Consider the following 25,865-nt stretch of genomic DNA (forward strand, 5'->3'; position numbering starts at 1 on the left):
ATCTGTCATTTCCGATGTGCGACACAGCGCACAGGCAATTGGCAATTGCCTTCAGGCCACACCCCACAGGTCGGGAACGTAACGGTTTACGATTTGTTTTTTCTTTTTGTTTTTTTATCTTTGGACTCTTGAGTTACTGTACGCGTGAGTAAGTTGGTAAGAAGGGAGAAATGTCATATTCCATACTGCAGTGTGAAGGGGAATGCCGTCTCTCCGACCAACCAACTGCTCAACTGAATGTTGAACAAACGATTCTTTCTTGGGATCAGGAACTATCAGCTGGAATTTGTCAACTGTTCTTTTCTTTCTTTAATTTCGGGTGCGTTTTTGCGCCGTGAGTATGTGTTGATTGTTCACTGTCAAGAACTGATGATAATTTAAAGGCACAATCCTTCCTTTTTTTCTATACAGTATTGCCTACCCAGTTTGCTGTTTACAGGGATCATAACTCAAAGAATGCCTTTTGCAGCAGTATACATATACGATGCTCTGACCCCGTTGGTTACAGTCTGTATTCTATCCACACCCTCTGTGTCTTTACATTTAATACTTCTTAGATACCACAACTTATTCCTTCAAACAACCAAAGTATGGGATTGTGGGCTGCCGGTTTTAATTGAGGATTGTGGTCACTTAAAGGAGTAGGCCACCCCCATAATGACATTTTCTCTATTGATTACTCACGCCATAGAGACTTGAGTTCAATAATATTTTTGTTTTTTTGTCGCATTCCTAAGACAATAATTTGATTACAATAAATGTACCCCCATTGATTCCGGATGGGGACCCAATGCATTTGGGTCCCCATCTGGAATCAATGGGTGCAAATGTACTATAATCAAATTGTTTGAGGCCGATTCTAGAGGCCAGGTTGTGAACAACGTGATGAAATGCATTTGCTGCCACTTTGACGTGTGGGACATGATCTATAAATGAACTGTTTACAGTGTGTTCCTCCCCTCAGTATTAACAGGTAAACGGGATGTCTTTCACATGGCTCTATAACGGTAACGGTAATTATGTGTTTTTTTTTCGTAATAAGGAAGCGGTTCCCAACCTTTTTCTGGGCGTGGGCCAACTTAATAAATGGGTTTACGTAACGTAAAGTGGTCAGATGGATGGGCCCTTGTTACCTTCACTTTTCAAGGTTTTAAAGCAAAAGCTACCACAACATTTGCTTTACATTATTATTTTTATATTAATCAAAATCTTAGTGTTTTTGGCAATTATTTGGGGCCCCGTTTGTGATATCCTCATGGCCCACCACCCACAGGTTGAGAACCGCTGGTGTAAGGAGGAGGAGACCCTTTAAAAAAATAAATTTGTAATATTGTTGCACTTTGAACTGTTTTCACAGTAGTGATGGTATTATGGGTGTAAAGATGAGCCTTGGATCTCTGGTTACATTGTATTGAGATGCTGGAGGGTTATTGTTAATGCTAATTTAGAATGCTTTATTTAGTTTTTTAAGTGTTACTGTTTTCAAGTAGTCAGACATGACTTAACCTTTTTCACTTTTTTTATCTGCCATGATGTGCTTCTGTCAAGTTGTCTGATGGGTTCACCCATCAGACAACACAAAGGTTTATCTTTTGTATTTATTCCGTTTTTTTGTTTTGACTGATATTGTATAATGCAGGGGTCTTCAACAAGGGGGTCCGGGACCCCTATTGGGTTCTCAGAGTTATTATCGCATTAATGATTTGAACCCTAGCGTCCCTATTCTGAGGAGAACTTTAGCCAAAAATAGCAGATCTACAAGCTCACAACTCCTTGCAAGCTTGTAGATTGTCTATTTTTGTCAAAGAGGTTTGTTGTTTGGTGTATAGGCAAAGAAGAACAGACCTGACCAGGTACAGAGTGAAAGTAGACAGGTTTAATTGGTTAAATGTCTGAAAATACCCTTTAAAGGGATAGTTCAAAAAATAACCTTTTCTATCGATTACTCACCCCATGGAGATGAATGGATTTTTTATAAGATTGTTCCACATTCCTAAGCCAATCATTTGATGACCAGCAGTGGTTCCCAATGGAGACATAAAGAGCCTCCTTTGTTCCCTATGGAGACACAAAGAGTCTCCTCAAATGATTGGCTTGGGAATGTGACAAAAGTTTTGGGTGTGAACTATCCCTTTTAACAAGAATCCAACACAACACTTCGCAGTCAAAGTCTATGAAGCTTTCTATGAAACCTAAAACTTAAAACTTAAAAAAAAATCTGCCAACACAATTTTATACTGTAGTGGGGTTCCCTGCTTCATCGTTCTCTCAGCTAAGGGGGTCCTTGACCTGAAAAACGTTGAAGACCCCTAATGGTATGTCTGAGTGGTCTTCAACAGGGTGAACCATGGGTGTTTTTGGAAGCGGAGACACAGGGTAACCCCAGGAGACCTGAGCAGAACCTTTTTATTTTTTACATTAAAAGAAAGACGATACCTCATGTGTAAAAAAAACCTCTGCTGTTGACATTGTGTTTTTTAAAGGTTGTATTTTTATTATGAAATATCTGTTGTTGTTGCTTGTTGGGCAGTACAAACCTTGTATCTCCATGTTCCAACTTTTTGTATTTTTTTTAGTCTGTTGTTTTCAACGCCCTCCTTTGTCGTATGACGGTGTCCCACAAAAATCAGATCTACAAGCTCACAACGCGACGTATTGTGAGATTGTAGATCGGCTATTTTCCCTTTTTTGGGGGGGAACGTGAAAGTGGTCGAGTCTGTCTCTGGGTTTTATAGATATTTTAAACAATGAAAAGTATTATCAAGAACTTTTCCAGAAAAGGAACATATTTGTTGGACATACAAGGTTTCCAGCCAACAGCGAGGATATCTAGATGAGGTGCTTGGCTGGATCAACTTCATCCACCCTTTGTTGTCTGTTTCTGTTGAAGGGAATGAATAAAGGATGACTGGAACAAATGAGAACTATCAATTACATACAATTTATAAACATTTAGCAAAATGACCAGTGCCAAGTCGGAATATGCTATATCGGCGTTTCTCAATGCAGTGGTACTATACAGGGGGTATGTGAGAGAAAGTGGAAAATTACACTGTTTTTAGAGTAATGCTTCTCTCCCACCGGACGCGATAAAGATAGCAATAACGATATGTCGGCGTTTACATCAATTATGACGGCTTTATCGTTGTGGTGTGGACGCTACCACCCACTTCAATTGAAAACGATATTTATTATCATCCTTTATCTTTAACCCGCCCAGTGGGAAAGGGCCTTAAATGTGCTCAGGATGCTCTAATTTCAAGTCATTCTTTTCTTTTTTCTTATTTGTAATTTTATATTCTTCAAAGGGTGCATGGGTTATCGTTCATTCTTAGCATTGGTGGAAACCTCATATGTCCACAATGGCTACTTTTCAGGGTTAAGCAGAAGAAATGGCAGATCTGATCTGCTATTTTTGCTACTTATGTATGACACTGTAGTATGGCAAAGTAGTTCATTAATCTACCAAAAAAAAGGTAAATGTGGAGATATGATGTTTCTGCCTGACGGCAATAATATGCTAGATCTATAGTTTTCTAAGCAACATGTTGTAGTTAGTTGGGTAAAGGGGGTACTTTGATCCAGAAATCAGGAAAAGGGGCACTGAAGCCCAAAAAAGTTTGAGAACCACTGTGCTATATAATAGTCAACAAACAAGGTAAATAGTCACATAGTGCAAAGAGAACAATGTGTGCCTCACAGAAACCAGGGCTCCACAATCCTTATCCATTCTACATTCAACTGGAATTTGAAAAAACAATTATTTAGACTATTTGTGCAGAACAGAATGCAGTCATGAACTTTAATTTCTGCAGTGATCTTCTATTTCCCAGGGGCTCAACTTTGCCTTTAAAGGAACAACCATCCAATATTTGTATTTTTTTGCCCTAGAGAAGAAAATTAATGGACATTTTAAATTACTTAGAGCAAGGGGGGAAAAGGAATCTAGACTAGTTTTTAAATGTTTTATTTGAGACCTTGCAACCCTGTAAAGGTCTCACACAGAAACGTTAAAATCCAGATTTTTTTTTATCTGTTATCCTTTATTTACCCCCTAAATCTTGGGTACATGAGCATCTGATGTAAATCTAATAAGAAATAGGGGGAAAATAAATAAAAGAATTTAAGAGAAATGGACATGAACGAGTAAACCCATTTGACGAGAAATGCAAGGTTTCTGAGGGTGTACACATGAAAGCATCCATTATTTTGAACACTCACTCATATTTACAGTGTCCCAACAGCCAGATGACATAGGAGGGGGGTGGGGGAGGGGTGGCTCTGCATTCCACACCAGGGAGGAATTCCATCCAGTCAGAGCATGTAGTCTCATCTCATCATGGGAACTCGCACACACCACACGACAGATCCTTTTTACTGCCCTTATTGCAGTGGTTTTCAACCTGTGGGTCAGGGCCCCCAGGGGAGTCCCCACATGTCCCCAAATGACAGTGAAGTGACAAATTGAAAAGGTTGACAACCACTGCTCTATTGCAGTGGTTCTCAAATGTTTTCATTTCAAGGACCCCTGGTTCAGTACGCATAATAGGGCACAGTTTCACAAACACTGTGTCGGGGACCATTTGTGGGTCACAGACACATTTTTACCGGTCACCTGCAGTAAATATCCTTTTCCCTTCAAATGTTATTTTACATTTGAAGAATTGCAAGAAAAAAAAAGAACATTCTATAGATAATAGCCTACAAACTTGAAAGTAGTATACTGTAGCTCACAACACACATTGATTAACCCTAACCCTAACCGTTGATCCATTTGGGGACCCCTGGAACCCCCTCAAGGACCCCAGGGGGCCCCGGAACCCACTTTGAGAACCACTGGATTTTACTTTTTCACACAAGTTGCAACCCCATTTGAATCATTGGTGGACCAGCAGCAAAAGTTTAACCACTCCAACCCTACTTTATACTTTTAAATTTACAAGCTCACAATGCGTCGCAATGCCACACGTGAGCTTGTAGATCTCTCACACACACACACGCACGCACGCACGCACGGACACACACACACACACCATGACTCATCATGACTCATCATCATGACTGATCATCATGACTGATCATCATGACTGATTAAATCCAAGGACTTGAATTATTTTATCCACTAGACCATACTACAGTTGGCTACCACCAAATGAGTGTATAGACTAGATACAAACAGTTACCAGAAAAATGAGTAATACTTCAACTAAAACATTACTCATATGTCTGTAGTGACAGCATGCAAAAAGAAATGCACAATTGCTGACCTGGCATCAATTGTGGCATCCGATAGTCACTGTGTATAGTTCAATATATATAGCCTGCAGATTATACATATTAGATATGCTGGTTATTCTACTGTTAGACTGATGACAGGTTCTTTGTTTAAGGGCCTGAACAGACTGATCAAATTAGCAGATTAACCAGTAAGACTCCCTAATCGGGAGATAAGCGACCGTTGGTCGCTTATCTCCACAAATAGGCCAAAAGTTTGTTTTACCAATTATTACACTCTATGTGAACATTTACATCAACAAATCCCAAGTACTATGCAGAACGACCCATTTCAAGTTTTTAATGTACAACAATATTTAGAAAATAGGTCTACAGGCTGACAGTCCTCGTCCCTTATATTCCCATAGGTTATATGGAGATCTCAGTGTTTGTCAGTCCTTGTTCATTTATGCCCATATATGGACATCTCTATATCTACTGTAACAGTCCTTGTCCCTTTATGCCCATATATGGAGATCTCTTAACTGTAAGTCCTTGTCCCTTTTATGCCCATATATGGATATTCCTGATGTCATCAGTATATGAACATATATGGGCTTTCTGATATGCCCATATATGGAGATCTCTTAACTGTAAGCCCTTGTCCCTTTTATGCCCATATATGGATATCCCTGATGTCATCCGTATATGCCCATATATGGGCTTTCTAATATGCCCATATATGGAGATCTCTGTATCTCCATATATGGGTATAAAAGGATACTTCAGGTCTGACATCAGGTTTGTTTATATTGGGTTGCTAGGTTTGACATCACAAACTCTATGGGCCATCTGACCTAGAAATCTATATTTGGGCATAGATGACTCATCGTGACCTCATCACACGTCGACCGCACGTGTGACGTGCGGTCGACCGCACGTGTGACCGACGGACGGCCGGTGGAGGTTTTCATACTAAACTGCGACCTTACGGTCGCAATAAAAATGAAAATTAAATATATTTCCACATTGATATTTTTAACTTTTGAAATGTATGTGTCTATGGAGTTAGACCACCGGGTGGGGTTGTAATGTGCAAATTTGCCTTACCTGTGTATTTGGGGTTTCTTCCTGAAAGCTGAAAGCAAAGTTGATCGAAACGAAAAACACTGATGACATCATACATTCATCCCCTCCCCTTTTACCTAATATAATCATATACCTGATCATCATGTTTTAGGGTTGAACAAAATACCTTTGTGCATTAGTGAATTTTGAATATGGGACTATACTATACCTATAATATAACTATTACTTGTTACAGAGTATTTCTCCATTGCAGTATTGATTCTTAAGTGAACAATGTGAGTAGGCCTACCTACTTTTTCCACCACTGCAAAAACTGAGTGATGTGAGGGAGGTCTTAGACCAGTGTTTCCCAAACACATTGCTGCCCCCCACTGGCTGATTAAATCAACACACATGTTTTGTGAGAACCTTTTCGACTGCAGCTTTAGCACCATGCTACACCACACTACACCACTCTACACCACAGTACATAAAAATATCTACATTTTCCATTACTTTATTTCCATTACACAAAAGTACCCCATCAATATGTGATTATAATACAATAGAATCTATTACGGTATCATCATGCATTACAACTATATCCTGGTGGTCTAAATGAAAAGTCATTGAGTGATCAGTCATTATGAAGTGTTTGGCCCTGTTTGGCCTAGCTCAGACCTACTCTGGAGTTGATACTTTTTGGTACCACCTTTCGTACCACTTTCACACCACTCTACCATGGCACAAGTGGGCTGTGTAGAGTGGTGTGGTGTTGGGCCATGTCAGTCGATAAGGGGCTGTATGTGAAGGACAGCCGCACTCACACACTTTACATGGAATTATGTATAGATTTTATGAGTTATTTTTTTCTCCATATCTTTAAGATGTCTTCTTCATGAAATGGATGGTGGAACAGTGGAAATGTCCAGAGGCTGCCACCTATACTAGACAACACATAATGACTGATCACTCACTGACTTTTTATTAAGAAAAGGAACATAATTGTAAGTAATACAACATTATTGCGACCGAAGGTCGCAGTTTACTATGAGAAATGTCACAGCTCGTCCGTCCGTCCGTCCGTCCGTCCGTGTAGATTTTTATGGTCTGACAACATGCTCTGATGTCACTGTGATGTCAGGGGGACCACTCTACCAGAATGGGTTTGCTGCTCTGACATCCCCTCTGGCTTCACTGTGATGTCACACTAACAAAATCCCTTTCATGCCCATATATGGAGTTCCCTGATGTCATCAATATTAATGATGCACTGTTAGAGAGATCCCTGTGATGCCAGAGGGAACAAATCCCTTTTATGCCCAAATATGGAGATCCCTGTGATGCCAGTAACCACTTGCTCTGACTCTTTGCAGGAGATAAAGTAGGAAGCACATGTTTTGATTAGCTAGAAGACATATCCTGACCCCAGAAAGAGGATGTTCTGGATGGCAGGACCCAACTGGATGGATGAATAGAGCTCTGTCTCTGACAACGCTCGATTTTGATAATGGTTAGCGGTGAGCCATTAGCTATAACAGCTAAGCATGTACTGCTAACACCTATAGCCGTCTAAGCCATCGGCCGTATGCTGTTAGCTAAAATGTTCAATAGCTTCTGTAACGCTTGCGCGTTTGCAACGTGCCAGGTGGTTAGCAGTTAGCTGTGTTGGCGTGAGAGACTGGACGTGACCGGGGTTGCGGTGCAGGGCTCCGGTTGGCCGATGGAGAGGAATCGCTTTTATGCCAATATGGAGATCCCTGATGTCCACAACCCTGATTTCCACATCACTGTGGCATGACCTTGCCCTTAGGGCGAGGTCGCTTGTCGCCTAGAGGCATCTTACTAGTAATCTAGTAAGACGCCTCAGGGTGACATGCCAAACTTTGCACACACACTCCGTGGTTGGCAAACCACAACCTCCGCCCCTGATTTCTCACATGCCCCTGTGCTAGCGCCACCATGAGGTTGCTTTTTGCAGACAACATTAATGGACACTGCTCCTACAGATGTTGAACCAATACCACTTACAGGCCAATTTGTGTATACATGCGACCTGAAAGTATAAGGTCGCGGGTGCAAGCGTCCAAAATGGGTTTCCTCAGACGGGTGGCTGGTATCTCCCTTAGAGATAGGGTGAGAAGTTCAGTCACCCGAGAGAGACTTGGAGTAGAACCGCTGCTCCTACACTTGGAAAGGAGTCAGCTTAGGTGGTTCGGGCATCTAGTGCGGATGCCCCCCGAGCGCCTTCCTAGGAAGGTCCTCGATTACAATGAGTGATGAGGCTCATTATTGACAACATTAAGGCCTAATGTAAAACATGAATGAATATTATAATACCTTTTAGTTTGATTTTAATTCATTTTAATAAAAAAATAAAAATAAACATGTTTTATTGGTTTTGTGCCAAGCACTCATCAGGACACATAAATCACACAATATACATAAACATTACCTTGACAACACATTTGCATAAGACATCTCTTACAGATCACGTTGAACCCAGATTTGACTCAAAACAAAGGGTCAAATTCGTTCTCCTGCTATACCACTAAAATGTGGAACGCCCTACCGAAGGCCTTAAAGGAATGTAAATCCCTACCATCCTTTAAACTGCTCGGAAAAGCCACCTCCAGGCGGCTACTCATAACTGGTAACTGTAAACTTAGCCTAACCTTACCTCTCCCTGACCTTTCTATTCTATTTTTGCATTGTGTTTTTTACGACTGTTTATTTTCTCTGCATAGTACTGTTTTATCTGTCTGTCATTCAATGTTAAATGAGTTCAAAAAGGATCTAAATTTAGATAAGTCGAGTGCTTACTTGAGCTTATTCTTTTAGTTGACCTTGTACAGTCATGAAACTTCTTCAATCAATCAATGTTCAGTAACAATGTTAAATAGCTCTATATTGTTACTGCAATCATTAATATAGTGTTTGTTCAGTAAAAGTGTTAAATAGCTCTATATATTGTGAGTAGTCGACTCATTAGAGTGTTTGTTCAGTAACAGGAGTCTCCCTTTCTCTCCAACTCTTTAGTAAACAGAAAATATATTTTCAAGTCAGGATACCTATTTTATCCAATCAGGATAGAGAGCTCGGGCAGGATACAGATTAATCAAGTGAAACCGGAAGTGATGACACAAAGAAGTGAGCAGACAAAATAGGAACTAGAACACTATCCACAAGTTTCCAACATCCCATCGTGCATTGCGCAGAAATTGGACGGAGCTTCCGGCGCAGCAGCCGAGTGTGATCTACAAGCTCACAACGGCTGCATCTGCGACGCGACGTGAGCTTGTATGTCTGCTGTTAACCGGAAGTGTGGTGCAGTGTGGTGCAAAACATTCTCCAGTAAATTCCCGCGGAAAGAGGTGGATAACAAATAGTTAGATACTTTGCTAATGACTTAGTATCTATATGATATGATATTTCATAATAATTATGAAATACTTAGTCATTATTATGAGAAGGTATCTCATTATTATGACTTATGGGATTTTCTTTTTCTTACATGATGGAAAGGCTCTATTTCTCTTCATCGAAAGCATTTTCAATTCTCGAAAACAAAGAGCTCATCAGTTTCTGCTTGACGGCTTTGCCCATGAACGCATAGAGGAATGGATTCACGCAACTGCTCGCCCTCGCCAGATACCACGCTATCTTCGTTCCAGTCGTAATAGTCACGTTGCTGAGGTTAATGGCTAGCAAAGTGAAGACGTGGTAGGGAAGCCAGCAGAGGACAAACGTGACGATGACGGCGGTCATGACCTTGAAGGACAGGACGGACCTGGCCATCCTGTTGCTCCGTATCCTCACAGCGATGACAGAATAACACGCAGTGATGATGACCAGAGGGAAGACGAAGCCTAGAACAAAGTCAAAGACGAGAGATGTAGAGGTGCTGGGTAGCATTTCATAACTGTTGTAGCATTGAGTAACCTGCTCATCATGGTCTGTTGTAATGTCACGAGCGACTAAGGAGGGAACGCTCAGCATCATGGCTAAGAGCCAGGCAATGACCACTGCTAGCCTTGCCCTTCTCAGTGTACGATTGTTTCGGGCCCAAACCGCAAACGCCACGCTCACGCAGCGGTCGGCGCTGATGACGACCTTCAGGAAAACGCTGCTGAATATGTTGAGGAACAGGAAGAAGTAGACAAACTTGCACATGAAACGTCCAAAGGCCCAAGATCCCGTGGCTACCAAATGGCTAAAGAAAGGCATAGTTGCGCTGAAGAGGAGGTCGGACACAGCCAGGCTGAGGTACCATGTGGTGTTCACCGACTTCTTACGCATCTTGAAGCCGATCACCCAGATGACCAGGCCGTTTCCCACAACCCCCAGCAGGAAGATGATCACATGTATCACGAGCTGGATGACGCACCATGGTTGGTCAATGCACCGTGGTGAAGGATGGTTGGTGATGTTTGGACCTGGTGTGTCGTAATAATCTGCAGTGGTAGGCAAAGATGACGTCACGGATGCCATGGTGCACTAGGTATATTCCTGTAATACAGTTGAAAAGGAAATAAACATTGATGTTTATTTAAGTACATTTTTGTCATTTTACCACAAATATGCATTTGGCAGCATTAATGCAGGGACGAGCTGGGCCCCTGATTCAGCCCGGGAAAAGGAGTTGAAGAGGCCCTCATTATTGCGTGCGGCCATTGGCCTCGCACAAGTGCGTACGTGCGTGCGTGCGTGCGTGTGTGTGTGTGTGTCAACTAAGGGGCAAGTTCTGTTTGCTGGAAATGAAGCCGCTTCCAGGTTCTCATTGAAGCTGCTGTTCCAATTAATGGCACAGCAGATGTCGCTGTTTCACTGGTACCAAAAAAACTTCAGCTCATTGGAGGTCTATGAGGATTTGGCAAACTTTACACTTTATTTTCTTATCTTCATAAACGTTTTCAACACTTCATGTTTTCAGTCACTAGTTTAAAGTCTTTTTTAAATCATCATGATATGCGTTTAGTGAATCATGGTCAAGTACATTTTAAATGTAATTATAAAGTAGGCTATGTTTCGGGCCAATAGCATTCACTGGGTACCATTTCTGGATTTGCACTTGCATAGGCTTCATTTACGATCTGTAGAAACGAATGGCGTGGCTCTGTCCATTTATTTTTTACAGTCTATGGTGTCAACTAGCATATGTCACTTATGTAAGTCAGAATGTCAGTCCTTCCACCAGAATGCTTTTATTTTAGTTTGGTGATCACATACTGGAGGGTGGCACACATAAAAGTAAAAGTTCTCTATTGAACATTTTTACTTTAGTAAGTATTGGCTATAAAATAAACCTGAAGTAAGTACCAAAATGAAGTACCAAAAATAATCAATCTTCAAAATCAAAATCAAAAAGTCTTTCAAAAATATATACAACCTCAAAATCACATTCACAATGTGACGTGTTCATGCCCTGGCTACTTCATCATACTACAGTGTCACACAAAAACAACAAAAGTGTCTGATCTACAAGCTCAAAGTCTCAACGCTCTGACAGTTTTTTTAAAGCCTGTACTTGGACCCACTTTGGGGTGGATTGTAGCCTACTCTACACATGGTTCTCAACCTTTTCAGGCCGCGACCCCCAAAATAATCATATTTGAAATGGGGACCCCCCCACCCTGTACAAGTACTTGGAATTGTAGGAGAATTGGCATTACTTTTTGAAAAAACAAAGGTTTAACTAGTAGTGAAAATATCCGATCTACAAGCTCACAACATGGCACGAAGCGACGCGTTGTGAGCTTGTAGATCTGCTATTTTCACTTTTTGGGTCCCAGGCAAAGTCTAATTTCTCTTTTGGGTCACAGGCAAAAGAGGTTGGGAACCACACACCAGTTCCCCTTTTTCCCAACTATGTCTCATACCACTGCAGTCTGACCTCTAAATGCTGAGAGCTCATCACGAGTGGCCAGGCAAAGAGGAACTTGATTATGCTGAAGTATGTTGCCACAGTGTTGCTACAAATTTCAACAGAGCTTTGGAATATGAGCAAAGCTATAGATGTGAGGCACGCTCTCATGAGTGACAAAGTCACAAGTTGACACGAAAACAGAAGATTATCAACACAGCATTATGGTGCTAAAAAATGGGAGAGTGTGTTGTTACTGTTGTTTCGTGTTCGTTTGATTTATTGTTCATATTTGGGAATGTGTTGGGACAAAGTGTCTCGTAGCCTATAAACTGACCGATTGGTTTGAATTTGTTGAACGATCAGGCTGTCAACATCATCAATTGCGACACCTGTCAATCTCAAAGACAACTGACTTAATAGAAGGCAAAAATAAGAATGAATTAATAAATTTTAAAAGAATGTGCCCACCTATTTGGTGCCAGGCCTAGCCATTAATTAAATCCTGCCTATGCCACTGACAGAGCCTCTTTAGAAATCAAATAAGGCAGAAACATTTACACTTTCTTAGCACAAACATACACTTTCCATTTGCACTCATGATGAGGAAACTGGGTCAAAATACAACTAGCACTACAACTAAAATTAAAATCGGTTTCACTAGGGCAACTTTTTTTCCCTTCTTTTTATAACATTAACAGAACTGAGGGCACAAGTTAAGTTTTAACTCTGACACAAGTGTTGCTGACACACAGAGAGTGCATAAGCAAACAAACAACAAACTAGAAGCGGTACTCTTCCAAGCACTGGTCTCCGCCAGGTCAGGTGTCCTGGTGGCGCTATAATAGGCCAATGTGAAAAGGGTCAAGGGTGGCATGTCTTTGTCGGCAATCTTAGGTCTTTTACGGCAATCGGACGCTGCATGCATGATTTGAGGCATTGTGTTCCAAAAAAGGGTGTCATTTGTTCTTTCCTTGACCTAGTGGGAATGTGTGGCAAATTCCACAGTAATCGCAAGCTGCGTTCATGTCATGATGTGAGGCATTTTGTTCAAAAACTGAGCAATCCTGCAAACTTTGGAAGCCATTATTAGCCAATTTGGATGGAATATGAAATATCGGACAGATCGGTCTTGATCACATGACTATAGAGAGACTGAGTACTGATTTGCGTGATTGTTGGAGAAAATCTGATGGAGTAATAAAGGAATGTGTTTTACATAAGTTGGCCTACTGGTGGCGCTATATAGGCAAATGTGAAAAATGCAGGGAAAAGGTTTTTCCTTAGCCTCTAGTCTAGGGAGTGTGGCAGTGTGCAAGAGCGCAAGTTTTCCACTGATCAGAGTTAAAGGTAAAACCCCAAATTGGCCTGTTATAGCGCCACCATGAAGCCGATTTGAAAAATGTGAAGTGGAATTTCTTCCTCTGCTTGTGGGCACATGCGTGCCCAATTTCACCAAGATTGCACGCTGTGTTCATGATTTGAGGCATTTTGTTCAAAACGGAGCAATCCTGCAAACTTTGGAAGCCAATTTCAATATGGAAAATCGGACAGATCCATGTTGATCACATGACTGTAGAGATACTGTCTACCGATTTGCATGATTTGTGCGCAGGATTACATTAGATATTTGACCACAAAATCGTGGAATAAAAAATGTATATATGTGTAAATACATATTATTTATGTAATAGGCCTAAATAGAATTTTAACTCTGACAGTAGGCCTATAGCCTACAAATGAAACCAAATGTACCCTTAAAGGAGCTATAGTCAACTTTTTCTTGAAAAACGGATGCTAAAATAAAAAGAATGTTTCGAAAATATTTTATAAAAAAATAAGCTTCATAATGTGTTTCTATTCAAAAATGACCACAAAAAGCATAAAATAATGATAAAATAATCATTTTGGCCATTGTCAGACCGACACTTTGTTTACATTCTAGTCTATAGACTATGTAAACAAAGTGTCGGCCCTACAATGAAAAAGTTGACTATAGCTCCTTTAAATCTTAAATACTAATCTATACAATATTTAATCTATCACTGATGCATTCAAAGCAGCTAAAAGGCATATAATTCACTTGTCCCCATAGTTGTCCCACCCTGAACAAGGAAATAGAAAACTTGAGGTAGACGCATACAGTCCTTACCTCTCACAAGTCCTGATGATTCCACCGTCCTCCACTGTACAAATATTTCTATAATGAATTAAATAACAAAAGTAAGTCACAGGCTGTGACTGCACTTCAACTACAAAACGCTCAGCCAATGACTGTGACTCACAGCGTAGGAAGGAGCTGGAAATAAGTTATTTCCAAGATGAAGCAATGAAATGGGTGGGGAGACAGACAATAGATAAAGACATATAGGGGGGAGTTTTCCTGAATGCAATGTACAAATTTATGCTGATGATGCGGTCATCTTCATCCATGGTAAGAGTGTTGAGGTAGTAACAGCTATAGCCTCACAAGTGCACTGGATAAGGTCCAAATCTGGTTAAGTGCCAACTGCCTTCTGTTGAATGTAAAAAAAAAAAAAAAAAAGGAAATTCTGCATGCTGTTCAGTAAGAGACCAGTGAGGATCGAACGGTCAAATGTCTACTCGAAAGGGGAAGAACTGGAATTGGTTTCCCATTTCAAGTACCTTGGAGTCATTTTGGAATCAAATCTGACTTTCAAGACATAGCCTACCTTAATTGTAAGATCCCATCACACATTGAATACTGTTTCACAAACTGGTATTTTGCTGGTACAACAATCATCAAACAGAGAGCACAACTCTTCAGGAGAGCCATTAAGGTCTTTGACAAAAAAACAAACTCATACCATCATTGTGTCATTCTGGAAAAACAATCTTTTAAACTTTGAACATTTTAGTCAATTTAAAAATGCCTGTTTAGTTTACAAATGTCTAAATGGTCTGGCTCCCCCTCCGCTTGGGGAGTTTATTCACAGGAAGAGCAATCTGGCTAGCCATCATCAAAGAAAAGGTCGGTCCCACTCCTTTTCACGGCAGAAGTCTGTCATCGAGAGATTACAGGAAGAGTGACTAATGACACCAGATCAGTGTCTAGGGGTGACTGTGAGGTCAGTGGCAGAAAGCCTTCAGTCAAAATGTCTTGTCCATTAATTTAAACCCCATGGATATATGGAGATCCCTGTCCAATGTCATCTATATTAAGGACATATCTGGGAATGCCCATATTTGGTAATGCCCATATATGGGCATGTTTTGACATAACATTGCTGACTATCATGCAGGGGTCTCCATATATGGGTAACTGGTCCGATATACAAGAATTGGCGTATGTCGCCCTCAGGCGTCTTACTTGTAGTTTCCAATACTCTTGCTTCTACTCCCATTACATCTCGGTTATTTTGATTATTAATATTACAGAACACACATTCACCACTTCATCGCTATATTCATTTCGGCCATTTGAAAATAGCCGATCTAGCTCCCAATGCATTGTGATGTGACACATTTTGAGCTTGAAGATCTGCTATTTTCAATAGATTTGTATACATCTATACATACATTTAAGAACTGCAGCCAGCGGTTTTTGTTTGGTAGGACCAACAGACCAAATGCAGCACTCCAATTGGCTAGGACTGATCACGTGGCACACGGAGTTCCTAACCGGAAGTGCGTCCGGCGGTCAAATATGTCTGACCGGAAACGTGCGCTGCGGCACAATAGTTCCGCCACAATAGTTCCCTTCCAAATTTTTTTTTTTTTACTTTTTTTTTTTAATTTTCTTTTTTTTTTACTTTTTAAAAAAAAAATTACTTTTTTTATTTTATTTTTTTAATTATTTTTAACTAGATGTGAGCGGCCCGAAGGGCCGCGACCCTCTAGTTTTATACATTTGAAAACTTGTGAAATGGGACATTCTGCATAATGAGTACTTTTGTACTTAAAGTATATTTTGATACCAACACTTCTGTACTTTTACTCAAGTATATTTTGAATTCTGGACATTTACTTGTAACAAAGTATGTCTACAGTGCAGTATTGATACTTTTACTTTAGTAAAACATTCAGGTACTTTTTCCACCTCTGGTGAAGGGGCTCATATGCATCAAGTATAAAGGGCTGAACAACATTTAGGAAAAAATAAAAATGTGTTTTGAACTTAGGCAATGGTCCTTGTATGGCAAATGCAACGCTCTGCCATACCTAAACAATGTTAAGGAGAGCCCCTGCCGCCTGCCCACATGTATACTGTAGCATGTCTGACTGCCTGTAGAACCTGGGAAATAAATACATGTTACACATGTTATACTGAAGAACTCAGTGAACTTATGGACAAATTGGACATACAGTTATAGGCTGCAGCTACAGGACATGACAAGGACTGAAGCCTTGTTGTCTTTTAAAGCTTGTGAGCTAAAAAGGAAAATAAAAGAAGAAAATAATTGGAAAGGAAAATAGTGCCTTTCGTCTCACTAAATATAGTCAGGGGATATTAATAAAATCTGGGAATAAATTTGTTACCAAACGATTTCTTCACCAATGTGTTCGTAAAGGTGTCTAGTAACATATCAAACAAAGATTGAAATTCAACATCCCTAAGAGAATCTGGACCCCATACAACTGTGAAAAGTGATGACTCATCATTAAACCACCGTTCTTTGGGGCTGTTTTTGGTGTAAAACAAATGTAAAACAAATGCTTGCAATGGATTCAGAATAATTAAAAACACCTAGTTAGACCCCTCACATGCTACTTAAAGCATATTTTTTGGAGTAATTTTTTCCCTTATAGTATAGTGTATAGTAAGTGAATGAGACCCAGAATTACCCTAGCTGTCAAAGATTCTCCTAGGGATGTTGAATTTCAATCTTAGTTAGATATGTTACTAGACACCTTTACGAACACATTGGTGAAGAAATCGTTTGGTAACAAATTTATTCCCAGCTTTGACAGGAATTCTGCTAAAATTCCCTGACTAATAAGGTGCAGTTATCTGTAGTCAGAGCAGAGGACAAGAGACATCCATTAAAATCCATACAGCTTCATTGGGACCCGCCTTTGTGGTATTAACGTAAACTTACAAGCAGCTTCATAAATGGAGTGTAGGCCTATAGGCTTCATCATTTAACTAAACCTGTAACTCACACAGCTCTGACTAATGCATTCATATGTCAATACATTTTATTCACATGCAACAAGGACAGAGTTTGTGCACTCTGCCAGGATGCAGGGTCAGCTCATAAAAGCCTGGGTTCCCGAGGCTAGCTCAGGACTAAAACATGCAAGCTGTCCAAACTCCCACCAAGAAGATAAGATGTAGTGATATAATGTTCCAGTATAAAAGAGCCAGCGGTCAGTCTGCTGGTGTCACGTTGTAACCATGGCTTTCCTGTGGATTCTCTCCTGCCTTGCCTTTGTGGGCGCTGCCCATGGTGAGTAATTATAACTGCTGAAACTCCTAGCAGGTCAGGTGAGCACTAGGGACATCTGGGCACCTCGATGTAAAATGTTCTATTTTGTCCCAAATATAAAGATATATATATATATATATATTTATAAATATATATTTTTTTTTGGGAAATGATATTAATTAAAGTAAAGTATACATGATTAGAACATGCTTAAACATTAGGTAATTAAGGTCTTAACATTTCTACTATTGCTAGAAATTTCTGTGAAACAGTCATTTTGGGGCATAAACAAGGATAGATTTAAGTCAAACATTACTTAAGACCATTTTTTCAAAACATTTTGGACAAAACAGACAATTTTACATTGAGGTGCCCAGGTGTCCCTAGTGCCCACTATCCCTTTGAACCCAGACTATTATAAAAATATATATATTTTTATTTTGTTTCTCAAAGCGACTTTATAAAAGTGCAGTGATGTTGCTAGGTTTTCAATGTAATGGGTCCCGGGACCCACAGGTGGTCATTCAAATGGGTCATTACAAACATTACAAAGGACTTTAACTTAAACAAATAGTGTCAAATAGCTACTTGTATGTATTTAATAAAGGACAGAAGCATGGATTTACAAGACAATCTCAATCATCTCATCAATAATGCCAGAACGCACAGCTGTGGAGACTCCACCATATGCAGCTCAGCTGGTGCAGTGAAATGACTGCTAGCAGGAAGGATAAAGTTGTATGCATCCTGGGGAAGCAGTGATGCTAGTTTAATGCGTCCTTTATTTAAAAGTATGTGTCAGGGATGCAGGATGCAGGGCTATAGCATTTAAGTGCGATATAAATTGTATGTATTATTATTGTGATTATTATTACTATGATTACACCAGTCTGAATCACATCAAATAGACCAAGCAAAGAGAGTAGGCCTGGCTGTCTTTCTTCTAATGAGAGAGCTGCCATTTTGTAACATATGCCATTTGGTGAGGTATTTAATTCATATTTTATAGGCCAGGGGTTCCCAAACGTTTTTGGCTCAAGGCACCCCTAGAAATATTTTTTTCATCCGAGGCACCCCGACATTATATTCATAATTTTCACTCCCACGACCTTATATTTAATGCATATTTTAGCAATTTTGTTGCGAGGAAAACATTGAGATAATAGCCATTTTGGTTAGAACTGAACGGACTACAAAAATAACGTACTTCAAGTTTAAAATGATTCAAAATAAAAAGATTGAAGTGTCGAAATAAATTCCAACTATTATTAAATTATCTTGTGGCACCCCTGGACTGCTGTCACGGCACCCCAGGGTGCCCCGTCACCCACTTTGAAAACCCCTGTTATAGGCTACTACTAATGGCAGGAAGTGGTTCCCAAACCTTTTAACTCAAGACCTAAAAGAGAAATTTGATGTCTCCCCCTCTACATATGCTGTTTTCATTACTTCCTAAACATATTATTCCTTCAAAGTAAACATTTTCAATTTGTGTGTGTGTGTGTGTGTGTGTGTGTGTGTGTGTGTGTGTGTGTGTGTGTGTGTGTGTGTGTGTGTGTGTGTGTGTGTGTGTGTGTGTGTGTGTGTGTGTGTGTGTGTGTCCAGGCTGTGGCTCTCCAGCCATCACTCCAGTGATCACTGGATACTCCCGTATCGTCAACGGTGAGGAAGCTGTTCCTCACTCCTGGCCCTGGCAGATCTCCCTGCAGGTAAGCATTACGGTAACCGGTCACCTCGCCAAAAATCCAACTCGCCAAATTGTCCACGCTCAATCTACTATGTTAATATTTTTTGGGGGAGGACCCCCAGATGAGAAGTCATTATTAATGATGTCTTACTTTGCTTCAGTCATCAAATTTGTACACCTACATTTGGCATTTTAAGGCTGAAATTGTACCCATGCTAGTAAAGCAAGCCTGATAAAAGTATCACACATGCACAAAATTCAACAGAAGTTACAGAACACAGGAAAATTGTAAGGGATAACATCTCGCTCAGCAGTCATTATCGAGTGATAGGAGCCCGACAGGTTGATATGCCACCGACGTGAAGGGGAGGTGGCATATCAACCTGAAGGGCTCCTATCACTCGATAATGACTGCTGAGCGAGATGTTATCCCGCTTATTACCCGGCTACTAAATAAAATTAATAATTTGAGTCAAAACTAAAAACAAAACAAAGTATTTCCTTGTTTACAGACGGCTGAAAGTGCGTCCCCCCCAGCGTGACACGGTCGCCTTGGAAAACAAAGAAGTGTTGGTCAAATAGAATCCATTTTCTGTTACTGCGTCGTCTATTTCTCGCCTCAAATGTTTTTAAAGACATTCTTCAGAGCAATGTTTAGTTGTAAATGTCGCTGTGTGTTTGTTTACATGGCTGACATGTTGGATACAGCACTAAATCCACGCAGTGCAGCCTGAATGCAGCAGCTGCTCTGAGCCGTTGATTAGGCAGCGGTCTGTTATAGAGCGGAGCGGTCTGTTATCGTGGGATATCAGACCTCTGATTTCAGCGCTCGACCAATCAGAATCAAGCATCCAAACAAGCCGGGTAATAAATATCTGTTAAGAAGTTTTGGAGGAGGACCAACAGACCCCTGTTGGGGAGTTCCGCTCACCCCCTAAAAAATAAATCTCCTGGATTCTCCTGGACTGACAGTCCAATGTTGACAACCCTGCTCATTGGCGAGGTGTCCTAGCAAGTTGATTTGGCGAACTGGATTTTTGGCGAAGTGACTGGTATTCAGCATTACGCACCACCACCTTGTTTTACATTTATTACATTTATTTACAACATCTCACCTCCTTCTCACCTCATCTCCTTCAGGCACATGCGCACATAGACATCAAAGGGGGCTTGAGCCCCTGCCCTTTACCCGTCTGTAAAAAAGTCTCCAGTATTGACTTGATTATGCAGTTTAGTGTGGTATCAAGTAGCGAAAATAGCCTACCTCCGCAAGCTCCAAGAGTTTGGAGGTCTGCTATTTTCGATATTTTCACCAAAAAAGGCCCTTTTATAAATTTCAGCCCCTGTCTCTCTAACATTCTCTGCACGTCCCTGTCTACAGTAGTGCTTCTCAACCTGTGGGTTAGGACCCCCAGTGGGGTCCCCACATTATTTTGGGGGTGTTCCTCAGATGACCGTGCGTGAAGAGATAACTTAAAGTGGAAGACCACCCATTTTCAATACTGAACTACGTCATTAATATAGCTTAGAGGAGTTGTGTGGAAATTTAAAAAAAGTTCCCCCTCTTCTGTGTTGCCTAGAACTGGAGGATTGATTTTGGGGTTTGTATTGCAAATTACAACTTGATGACATCACACATTGTACTTTACAATACAAACCCCCAAATCAATCCTCCAGTTCTAGGCAACACAGAAGAGGGGGAACTTTTTTTAAATTTCCACACAACTCTAAGTTATATTAATTAGTTCAATATTGAAAATGGGTGGTCTTCCCCTTTAAGGACTTTAAGGACCCTTTTAATACCTAAAAGAGAGAAAAGAAAAAGACCATTTGCGTCTTATGTTACATAATTGACAGACAGTGTTATTTGTTTGTCAGTAGACATAGGCCTATATTGTTACAAACCTTTATGGTGAATCAAATGATTAAGAAATATCCTATAGTTTTGTTTTGGTTCAGTTTTCTCTTTTTTCTTTGAAAAAGAAAAAAAATGAAAGAAATATTCTGTTATTTTAGCAAGGTGACGGGTATCGGTATGTAAATCCTATGGTTGCTAATAAATACAATTGTATTCAGGATAACACAGGCTTCCACTCCTGTGGAGGCTCCCTGATCAACGAGAACTGGGTGGTGACTGCTGCCCACTGCACTATCAGGTACAGTAGTCCAACAGCACCCTCTGCTGCTCAGTGATAATGCTGACAGACAGCACATGTGGGTTCTGCTCATGCAATAGGGTAGGGTAGGCCTATCATTTCCAAAAGTGAGACCACCTGAGGGAAATACAAGCATAGTATTTTTGGTGCTCCTGTAAGGAGCTAACCACTCCTACATCTGGCTTTGTTTGTTTGTCAAAAGTTTGTTGTACTCCCAGGGTCACACATTTGGCCAAGCTTCGTGGAACACTTACTGAAAGTCATAAATTGCACCGCTCACTTCACACTGGGTGTGATTTTTATATGTTCAAAAACAAATACGACAAACATTCCGCTTTTGGGAGAGACTTTAACTGCCATATGCCATAACTGTGTCCATTGAGACTTATAAAAGGCTCACCAAATCATAGTCTGTAGCCTACCGCTGAAAGATTATGTTCGTTCTTGTGACTTGCTGAAAAGAAGACTGACTGAGAAGATTATTTAGTATTATTACTAGTATTAGGTATTATTATTAGTATTGGCTAACTAATTAATAGATTAATAAGCACCGATCATTGTTTAATTTCAACCTTTTTCCAGAACTAATACCGTTGTTGTCCTGGGCGAGCACGACCGCAACTCCAACGCAGAGGACATCCAGAAGATCAGATGGTCAACGGTAGGCTACAGTTATAAGACATGCACAGGACACAACGTTATTTTCTTACATGTATGATGTATATTATCAGGGCACTGTGGGCCCTATTTTCGTCCATGCCTTACCCTTTATCCCTAAACTCTTTGACGGTGAGTTGTGACGGTGTGACGGTGGTCACACCGTCTCCATAGCGTGGCCGTGTGTGTAGGTATGTATGTTTGTTTGTTTGTATGTATGTGGGTTTGTATGTGGGTCTGTATGTAGCCTGTGGTGTAGTACCTTTTCTGGCCACACATGTTAAGGGAGGGGCGCTGTTTTCAGGCCAGGCCAGACCAGGCACACACACACACACACACACACGCGCACACACACACACACACACACACACAGGGGGGAAGGGGGGAGGGGGGGAGGTGGGGGGGTTGGTGGGTAAACCACCGCTCAGTTCACACGGGTGTGATTTTTACTATTTGGGAGAAGAAATATACTGTGTATATTCTGTGTATAGCTCTGTGGCTTCGATCTTTTACACTCCGCTCCATTCCCAGTTCATGATATTGGCCCTTTTTTCTGGACATTTTTCACATTGAAAACATTGTTGGCTTGAAGCCGTGTATTTGCTCAACAAAGAAGTGTCCATTTGGTCCATTGGTACACTCTCAGAGTTATGTGCCATATACTGTAAATCAGTGTCATACATATTCTGAAGAAAACATGGAGACTTGACATTCAGTAATTCAATGAAAACTAAATCTAACATTTGCCACAGACAAGGACAAGTCTTTGCTATGGACACATTTGTCTGTGTACGGTATGGACATATTGATGACCCTTGCTCCTAACAGCTAAGTCGACTTGACTTTCACAGAGAGAGAGAGAGAGAGAGAGAGAGAGAGAGAGAGAGAGAGAGAGAGAGAGAGAGTGTTGTGAGTGTGTGTGCGTGAGAGAGAGCGGGGGTCACATGTGTGGGAGGGTAGATGCTGTATGAAAATGACCTGGCCAATCAGTGACTGCGTTTGAAATGATGCAGTCACTGATTGGCCCGGTCGTTTTCTGATTTCTCATACTCGCTCCCTATGGGTCGAAGTCCAGACTCCAGACTGATACCGTGGAGGAACGTGTGAGTGAATCCACGTTATCAGTCTGGCTAATGCCATGCAGGCTACACGAATGTGTGCAAATATACCATATTAATTATGTGTTTTTTGAAGTGTGCCGTAAACACTGTCAATTTATTTCTCTTTTATTTTTTGGCAAACTGAGGCAGGGGTAGGGATAAGCATTATGCTTCTCGCTGTCCCCTTTCCCTGCATCATGGGCACTTTACTATGTCAAATGGACTTGACAACTCGTGCCTTGGACTTTCCTTTTTCTTTTTTGTGATTGTGCCTTGCTTAAATTGCACTAATGCACATTGTATATTATGTATTTTGTTGTCCAAAAGAGCTGTAAATGAACTGAACTGAACTGACTTTATAACATCTTCTCTGACAGTACTTCAAGCACCCGAGCTACGGGTCCAACGGCCACAGCCACGACATCCAGCTGATCAAGCTGTCCCGCCCCGCCCAGATGGGCATGCGCGTGTCCCCTGTGTGCATGGCCGAGAGAGGCGACGACTTCCCCGGTGGCATGATGTGTGTGACCTCCGGATGGGGCCTGACCGACCCCTTTGGTGAGGGAACAGCCCAAACATTCACTTGTTCTATTTCCTGTTTGCTTGGTTGCTCTATGGATTTGGCGTCCTGCTAAATCTGTTGTGTCAACTATGTTGGCTAATTATTATCGTAGATAATATGTAGATTTCTTTATTTTACACTACAATCGTATTATTAGTACATTCTATCAAATCATGTTTTTGTTGTGTAGGTAGAACTCAATCGGACAATAATATTACCAGATACACATAAAGAGGTAGCCCTGAATTACCATAACAGGTCTGTAGGACCTAATAAAATAAAGTATACTTGGGCTCATAATGTGCCATAGAGCTAGTAAATCATACATATTCTGAAGAAAAACTTGACATTCAGTAATTGGGTCTTATGATCAAAAGAACATTATAATGCTGTGTAATACAGAAAATTGAAAACAATCCCAAGGACAAGGACAACTCTTTGCCACGGACACATTGATGGACATTCTAGGCAATTAAACCTTTGGAATCCTGTGTGTTTTCTCTGCAGCCTACAACACCCCTGCCCTGCTCCAGCAGGCTGCTCTCCCCCTCCTCACCAACGAGCACTGCAAGAGCAAGTACTGGGGAAACAAGATCACTGACCAGATGATCTGTGCTGGAGCCTCTGGAGCCTCTTCATGCATGGTGAGTGACACAGAGACAGAGAGAAAACATCAAGATGACATTATGACAAAAGACACAAGAATCACCAGATGATGTGTAGCCTGTGAGTCAGTTCTAGGGTTTGTAAAAAACCAAAAATAAATAAAAATGCAATCTAAATTACGTGTATGGTCATTGAGGGTAGACAAGTAACACTTACCGAAGCACTTGCCTACCCAGGCCCGTCGTACAGATTTTTGGGAGGGGGGTCAAGATCAAAGACCTGGGCCCCCCTCCACGTGGGCTTTTCGGGTTTTTCACAGGATATTATTCATTTTTAAAGTAAAAATCACACCCGTGTGAACTGAGCGGTGGTTTACCCCCCCCCCCCCTTCCCCCCTGTGTGTGTGTGCGTGTGTGTGTGTGTGTGTGTGTGTGCCTGGTCTGGCCTGGCCTGAACAACAGCGCCCCTCCCTTAACATGTGTGGTCATAAAAGGTACTGCAGGCCTGCAGGCTACATACAGACACACACGCACACACACACACACACACGCACGCATACACACACGGCCACGTATAGGAGACGGTGTAACCACCGCTCAAAAAACAAACTGTTAAAAACAGTTCTACATGGCGGCAGAACCGTTTAGGCTTAATATAATAGGGTTTATATAAAGTATGATGTCTTAATCTTACCTTGGGAGAAAGTTCTTTCACAGTCACTCAAATCTTTCCTACACAAACTAGACTGCTCCCGAGTCCCGTTCAACGGGGGGCCCCCCCCACCGCAGGGCCCCCCCTTTCCAGGAGGGGGTGCAACAGTACCCTTTGCCCCCCCCTATCGGCGGCCCTGGCAGCCTACCGTCAATGACCATACATGTAATTTAGATAGTATTTTTATTGTTTTTTTTTGTTTTAGTGCTTGGTCTACGTTGTTCTTAGATTACTATTTCTATGCATTTGCATTTGATGTATTGATGTTGATGTAATGATCTATTGACACACATACGGGCCGTAATTTTCTTTATTTGGTTAGAAAACAACTGCTCTTAAATGGTTGTCTGTACTGAGCAGGGAGTAATGTATAAGCAGAGCCTGAACGGCAAGATCAAACATAATATTCACACTTGTATCATTGGTCTCAATCTATTGGAGAGTTATCTGACTGAAGTGCCTGTTGTTTCAGGGTGACTCTGGTGGTCCCCTGGTGTGTCAGAAGGCTGGTGCCTGGACCCTGGTTGGTGTGGTCTCTTGGGGCAGTGGCTACTGCAGCGTCAACTCTCCTGGTGTGTACGCCCGCGTCACCGAGCTGCGTGACTGGGTGGACCAGATCGTCGCCGCCAACTAAACCCGCCGGTGTTGGCATATCGTTGCTGTCGGGGCAGAAACCTCTTATATTGTAACTGTTTGTGTTTTCTTTTTTTATGTAATTGAATGTCCTACTGTACTTGATCACAACACAGCGTCACATGAAACATCAAAGCTAGCAGATCTACAAGATCGAAACGCAGCGTGAAGAGACGCGTTTTGAACTTGTAGATGTTGCTGTTGTGGAAATTTGCATG

General features: G+C 41.2%; 2 protein-coding genes across 2 annotated transcripts; one reads left to right on the plus strand and one right to left on the minus strand.

The window, feature by feature from the left end:
• Nucleotides 1–9,810: 9,810 nt before the first annotated feature.
• Nucleotides 9,811–10,773, minus strand: LOC308287785 (chemerin-like receptor 1; the record flags this gene model as incomplete). The annotated part of the gene is made up of 1 exon (XM_080729060.1): nucleotides 9,811–10,773. The coding sequence occupies one exon, from the start codon at nucleotides 10,771–10,773 to the stop codon at nucleotides 9,811–9,813; it is 963 nt and encodes a 320-aa protein (XP_080585186.1).
• Nucleotides 10,774–17,504: 6,731 nt separating this feature from the next.
• Nucleotides 17,505–25,742, plus strand: LOC308293219 (chymotrypsin A-like; the record flags this gene model as incomplete). Its single annotated transcript, XM_080735655.1, has 7 exons — nucleotides 17,505–17,556; nucleotides 19,141–19,244; nucleotides 21,299–21,378; nucleotides 21,961–22,039; nucleotides 23,513–23,693; nucleotides 24,205–24,341; nucleotides 25,487–25,742. The coding sequence occupies 7 exons, from the start codon at nucleotides 17,505–17,507 to the stop codon at nucleotides 25,646–25,648; spliced, it is 795 nt and encodes a 264-aa protein (XP_080591781.1). The 3' UTR covers nucleotides 25,649–25,742.
• Between the last annotated feature and the right edge of the window lie 123 nt (nucleotides 25,743–25,865).

The sequence above is a fragment of the Nannobrachium achirus genome (assembly GCF_963921795.1).
Source record: "Nannobrachium achirus genome assembly, chromosome: 1".
Classification (NCBI taxonomy): Eukaryota; Metazoa; Chordata; class Actinopteri; order Myctophiformes; family Myctophidae; genus Nannobrachium; species Nannobrachium achirus.